This window comes from Otolemur garnettii, unplaced genomic scaffold (assembly GCF_000181295.1).
Source record: "Otolemur garnettii isolate 467f Iridium unplaced genomic scaffold, OtoGar3 scaffold00013, whole genome shotgun sequence".
Taxonomy (NCBI): Eukaryota; Metazoa; Chordata; class Mammalia; order Primates; family Galagidae; genus Otolemur; species Otolemur garnettii.
The window spans coordinates 29,709,604-29,716,434 of record NW_003852408.1 but is presented as its reverse complement, the minus strand read 5'-3'; the positions used below and the strand labels follow the sequence as shown (position 1 = coordinate 29,716,434).

The window sequence follows — 6,831 nt, the reverse complement described above, 5'->3', positions numbered from 1 at the left end:
TTTTTTTTTCTTGTTGCTTTTTAAATCTGGTAAATACCCCTTCGATAATTCAAAGAAACTACTCATTCCTTCCCTCTTGAATAGATAAAGATTTCATTACCTCCATTGTTAGTTGTCGTTGGGCATCTTTGGAAGCTTGTAGGTGAAGTCTTAGTTCTTCTTTCTCAATCACATGCTACAACATATTAAAAGAGACATGTGAGGCCTTCCCACATAAAATATAGCTACACTCTTTCTTTTAAAGAAATTTCTTCCTTCCCATATAAAATATAGCTACACTCTTTCTTTTAAAGAAATTTCTTAAACATTTCTCTCTGAGGTATAGACTTAAGGCCCATAAAAAGCTAATCTTTAAAACGAAATAGGGCCAATAAAATGGTCAGAATAAAAAAATCCATCAAGGTGTTCAGAGGACAATGAGCATAAGTCAACAATTCATACTGCAACTTTCTGGAAAAAAATCTAACCCCATTTATAAAGAGAAAGAGTGAGTGATTAGCAAGTATTTACTATATTATATAACATAAAGATTAAAATAGTAACAAGACTTAAGCATTTCAAAACGCAGGGACTGTGTTTATTTTGCTTAATGTATTTATTTAGCACTTAGCAGAATGCATGGTACTAGGTCAGTGTTTGACAAATATCTGTTGAATAAGTGAATAAACCTACTTCTTTAAGTTTATGCTGAAGATCTACAATCTGAGACAAGAGAGAGGAGATCTCTTCCTGGTATCGAATCAGTTCATCACTCTTCCCTGACAATTCTTCAGTCATTCTGGACATCTGAGCATTTGTTTCACCTTGGAAGCAAAATGAAAATTTTAAAATTAACATAAATGTAGGGCGCGGGTTGGTCAACTATGACCTCTGGGCCAAATCTTGCTTTATAACAAGCATTAGACTATTATGAATGAATTTTCCTTTAACATATATATTTTTTAAAAACCTAGTGAAAGCAAAAGAGAAAAATAAAGGTACTTCTGAGATAGGCTAGTGCTAAGAATTGAATAAGAGAGAGTCAAACTAGAAAGAAAGATGACTCATAAAGGCAAGCAGGCTAAAGACTTTGCTTTAATTTTTTTCTTTATGAAAAAGATATTTGCTCTAATCTTTTTCTTTATGAAGGACAAGAAGGCTCACAGGAGAGCTGGGTGAATTATGTATCTCTGCAAGTGCTAATGGTAATTCCATTTGTCTCTTGAGAACTCATATTTATAAGTCCCATAAGCAATGAAAATTAATCTTAACTAATCTAAGCCTTGCAACACAGCAAGACTCCTGTCTGTATGAAAAAATAGACAAATAAACCAGTCATGGCGGTCAGTACATGCCCATAGTCTCAGTCACTCAGGACATGCTGAGGTAGGAGGATAACTTGAGCCCAAGAGTCTGAGGTTGCAGTGAGCTATAATGATACCAGTACACTCTAGCTTGGGCAACAGAGTGAGACCCTGTAGCAAAAACAAACAACGACAAAACCAAAAAACAACCCGACACAAACAAATAAGCAAAACAAAAACAAAAAACCCTACCCAAACCCCCAAATCTAACAGGGAATATTTCCAGAATGGAACAGTCACAATCTGCAATCTGTATCATTATGTGATAAAGCTATCGAGAAGCTTCTGTAGGAGGGAGACTTTCTGGGATAACAGCAATCGAAGTAGGCTCTCCACAGCAACTTACAGCCTGGCTAGCACTCTTGCGTGCACATGAAGCAGAATGTTTAGAATTCCATTGGGGAAATAAACCTTTATTATATACAAGAAGTTTGACATCTAAACACAAGTTGAAAAACTGTTTCTCAGTGTCATAAAAAACTTTCTTAAATTGATAGAAAGCCCATAATATTCCTAAAGGTGGTGATATGGAGGCTGGAGACCTGGATTGGAGCTCTTGAGAAAGTCATTTTTTCTTTTTTAAAGTATAAAAAAGTGTGGATGACATTCAATTTACATTTCTTCTGGCTCTCTAATATTCTGCTATTTTAAGGTATCACATTTTGAGGCCCACAACCCAAATGAATGGATGTGATATTATCATACCATTTCTTTCAGTATGGAATGCTATATAAATCATCCTGTATTTGAGGGGGATATATTCCAGGAGCCCCAGTGGAAGACTGAAACTGTGGATAATAATGAACCATATGCTGTATATACTAGTTTTTTTCTATACATATGTACCTATGATGAAGTTTTAATTTATAAATAGGCATAGTAAGAGACTAATAATAACTAATAAAACAATTATAACAATATGCCATCATCACTGCTCTCATGCTTTGGGGCCATTACTAAATAAAATAGTGGTTATTAAACATAAGCACTGTGATACTTTGGCAGTCAATCTGATGAATGAGATAGCTACTAAGTGACTAATAGGTGGGTAACGTCTATAACACGGATAGGCTGGATGAAGGGATGATTCATGTCCCAGGTAGGATGAAGCAGGATGGCATGACATTTTATCAACTACTTGGAAAGGAACACAATTTAAAACATACTCTATTTCTAGAATTTCTGATTTAATATTTTTGGACTGTGGCCAGGGACAGTGGCTCACAGCTGTAATCCTAGAACTCTGGGAGGCCAAGGTGGGAAGACTGCTTAAGCTCAGAAGTTGCAGATCAGCCTGAGTAAGACCCCATTTCTACCAAAAAAAAAAAAAAAAGATTAGCCAGGCATTGTGGCAGACATATGTAGTCCCAGCTACTCAGAGTGAGACTATGGCTACAAATGGGTAACAGGAACCACTGAAAGTAAAACTGCAGGTAAGGGGTAACTACTGTACTTATAGAGAAATTATATATCTTTCTCTAATGAACGTAATCTTTTCCAACAGATTTATTTTAAAGAATTATTTTAGTTAACATTATCTCACATCAAAATATATTTCTTCAGTGAAATAAAACTGGTACTTAATAAATACTTGTTGAGGGACTAATCGATCAAAACTTATGTGCACATATGGAAGTAAAACTCAATAAAAATCAAGCAAGTGGGGGGTGGGAGGGATGGGTAAATTCATACCTAACAGGTATAATGCATACTATCTGGGTGAAGAGCACACTTATAACACTGACTCAATCTGTACAAAAGCAAATTATGCAACTAAAACTTGTGTACCCCTCTAATATTCTGAAATATAAATAAATAAACAATTAAGCATTGAAAGTGGCTCTACCACTTACCAGTTTTCTGGCTTTGGCAAATCATATCCTCTATAGGAGCACTTCCTTATCAACAAAATGAGAACTTTAATTCCTTTCGCTATAATATGCTGCATCTAAAATATTTCTTTATTTAATGATGCAAATGGTATCTTATTTAGGGTTGTAGACTTAATGTGCTATTTTAAGATTTTCAGTAAGGGGCGGTGGCTGTGGCTCAGGTGTAGGGCACTAGCCCCATATACTGAGGGTGATGGGTTCAAACCCTGCCCTGGCCAAACTACAACAAAAAATAGCCAGGTATTGTGGTGGGCGCCTGTAGTCCAAGCTACTTGGGAGAGAATCGCCTAAACCCAGGAGTTGGAGGTTGCTGTGAGCTGTGATGCCATAGCACTCTACCAAGGGCGATAAAGTGAAACTCTGTCTCCAAAAAAAAAAAAAAAGATTTCAGTATTTAAAATTGTTTCTTGAGATGCTTTTACTGAAACCACTGATCTAATTTCCCAGGTGGAGATATTGTACCAAAGAATTGCTCAAAGGCTATCAGATGAATATGTTAATACTCACGAAGTTCTTTAACACAGTCATTGACAAGCTGCTGTTCCTTCTCTTCATAGGTAATAGTTTCTGTCTTTATGTGACAAGCCTTCAATGAAAACAATCAGTATGTTGATAACTTCTAATGACTTTATAGTAATAACTACAAAAACCTTTAATTTGAAAATTTTGACGATTAAAGTTTATAACAAGCATCTTGCCCTCTCTGCTCTCAGGGCCTTTTCCATTCCTATTCATCCTTCCTGTCACACACATCTCTGACTGGCTAATTTCTGGTCTCAGCTAAAACAGCACTTGCTTTAAGTAGGACTTCCATGATTCCCTCCACTGTACAAGCTCACAAAACCTTCTAACTTCCCAACAAGGTTCTTATAGTTGTAATTATTTAGTTACTTGCATAAACTCCATGAGATATATATATTCTATGCCTCCACTTTTGCTATTTTTTTCCTGTCAACCTGCTACTATCCACTTTTTTTTTTTTTCCTACTATCCACTTTTTAAGAGAACTGAAGTAACAATGGAAGGTGAATACAGTTCCTGTCTGGCAGCCCCTAATTGGACTGCTTTTAGCAAATCTGTAGTTATGCCATACCTCAATACTACCCGAACCTAAACTTTATAGCCTTTAAGGTGAAGGAAAATGAGAATTAGGTTGAATGTACCTTTGATCGAAGAGCCATATTCTCTTCTTCCAGTTCCTTAAGCTTTTCTTGCAGCATGTCCAATTGCAGTAAACCTTGAGATAAGCTAAAGGACTCATTGAACCGAAGAGGTGTAGAACAGCTGGAATCAGTTTCACTTTCTTCAGAAGCAATGGAGACAATTCGAAGTAACTCATCTTTCTTGGAGAGCTCATGCTGTAGCTGATTAACCTGTATATATAAAATGCTTGATTTACAAGTACTTTATTTTGCACCATTTATATGGCATATAGCTTCTAATGCATGGAATCACTGCTTTTCATCATAAAACAAAATCACAAAATCATCTGCTAGATTTTACTGACTAAAGCAACAATTACTAAAAAAGAATAACAAACCCTGGATGCTTTCTAATCTAAGGGCTTTAACTTAACAAATAAAGCTTTTTTTCTACAGTAGGTGAGAAGAAAAATCAATTTTCATATTCTATACAATATGAACATAAGAGGAAAATTTCATCTAAGATAATGATACATTCACAACTGAAAAACAAAACAGAAGAACCTCCAAAGTATGAGAATAAACTCTTACATTATTCTTATCCAAAAGGCTTGTACTTTTACGCTTTATTACTGTGTATGTCCTCCCAGGAGAACTGATTTTAGTTATAGGGAATAAGTACTTTTAATCTAAAAGCTCAAATATTATCATCCATAATGCATTTATAAAATATAAATGAAACCAGATAAAAATAAGTTATAGAAAATTTGAAACGTAACCATTTGAGTTATTAAGAAATCAGTTCTCACTACAAATTTATGTAATGGAATAAATATATTTTCAAGAAACTTTTCTTTTCTTCCTTTGTTTTGGTGTTTGAATAAACATACCCATAGGGTGGTGCCTGGGGCTCAAAGGAGTAGGGCACGGGCCCCATATGCCAGAGGTGGCAGGTTCAAACCCAGCCCCAGACCTCCCCCCCAAAAAAAAAACTGCAAAAAGAAAAAAAATACCCATATATTTTTGTATCTATTTATCAAAATAAACTTAAGGTAAGATCATATACAATGTCTACACAAAAGTGTGAAAATAGTCTTAGAATCTAAAAAGTGTGCCACACATACTACAGATACAGAATACAGGATTTAAAATGACAAAAGTAGTCACGAGTGCCCTTCTCCACATCTAACATTTCATTTCTCTATTGATTAATTCAATGGTTGTCAACAAAGTCAACAGGTATTGTGGTGTTATTTACCTATTGCCATCACTTTAGGAACAACCAGGAAAATAAATTTCTCCATTGCACAAGACTAATTATTTCATGCCACAAATATCTGACCAAATGCTTACTTGATCAAAGGCTTGTCCCAGCTGCTCCTCCAGGGCTTCATTCTGCTCTGATAAGACATGGTTTCGCTTTAAGAGAGCCTGTCCAATTCGAGCAGCGAGTTCCAGATCACGATCTCTCTGTTAAAATACCAAAATACACTTTTTCTTTGAGTACAAACAAAATTAAATAGTGTTTAAAAGATTCTGCAGTCAATTTTGCTAAACTCAAAAGCAATGTCCCAGAAAGCATCAAGACTTCTTTGAATGCCCAGATACCACAAATAAGCAGAGGGCCTGGCATACAAGTAGTGTTTAATAAATGCTGATCAAATGAATGAGTACTATAGTTCTAAACACAAGAGGACATCTCTTTTCTTGATGCCAAGTAAGATTTATGGGTTACTCTAGTAAGTTAGGGCCTAGCAACTCAACCTTTCAAACTTATAATTTTGGGGAATTAGAAAATCAACAATCTTTGAAAATGAGGATGGGGCCTGTATACTAAAAGCCCAAGAAATATTTGTTGAATGCATTTATGTATCAAGTATGATAATGATGTAAGTTCAGGTATTTAAGATAGGGAGATTAGGCAGGTATGCCACAGACGGTTCCATTTAGGGCAAAGCTTATATATTTAGAGCCAATAGCTTAGAGGAAAGTGCAGCCAACAGTGCTTTTGTCAACTGGTACAGGAATAATGCTATGAAATAAAATAGGCAATAAAGGCTAGAAATTTTGAAGCTTCAGGGCTCTGCCTAGAGTATAAACAAAAAGGAGTCTAAAGAAGTTGGTGGTAATGCTGCAGGGAGGCCTGTGGAAAATAGTGACACTTAGCAATGGCACAGGAATTCCATAAGCACAGTGCTGGTGAAGACTGTATCACATAGGATGGAAACCCACTAATATACATCTAACTGCCTTATATATGATAGTCTGGGCTCCATTTAGATTAATCACTGTATAAATAATATTAAGCTTCTACTCTTTTTCTTCATAGCACATGCAAATGAATGGATTATCTCCAATTTTTTAAGACTCACTTATCTCATTTGAAATATAGGCTAAGTGACATACACAGAAGTCATTCTAGCATGACTTTATGTAAGCATGATAATGATATAA

General features: G+C 35.5%; 1 protein-coding gene across 1 annotated transcript in view; it reads right to left on the bottom strand.

The window, feature by feature from the left end:
- The window catches only part of TRAK2 (trafficking kinesin protein 2), a 36,391-nt gene that overhangs the window by 14,052 nt on the left and 15,508 nt on the right, over positions 1–6,831 (bottom strand). Inside the window, exons 4-8 of the mRNA XM_012802146.2 lie at positions 5,731–5,847; positions 4,399–4,608; positions 3,743–3,821; positions 673–803; positions 101–175 (exon numbers count right to left, since the gene is read on the bottom strand). Of these exons, the coding sequence (XP_012657600.2) occupies positions 101–175; positions 673–803; positions 3,743–3,821; positions 4,399–4,608; positions 5,731–5,847 (612 nt within the window). The remainder of the gene's footprint in view (positions 1–100; positions 176–672; positions 804–3,742; positions 3,822–4,398; positions 4,609–5,730; positions 5,848–6,831) is intronic.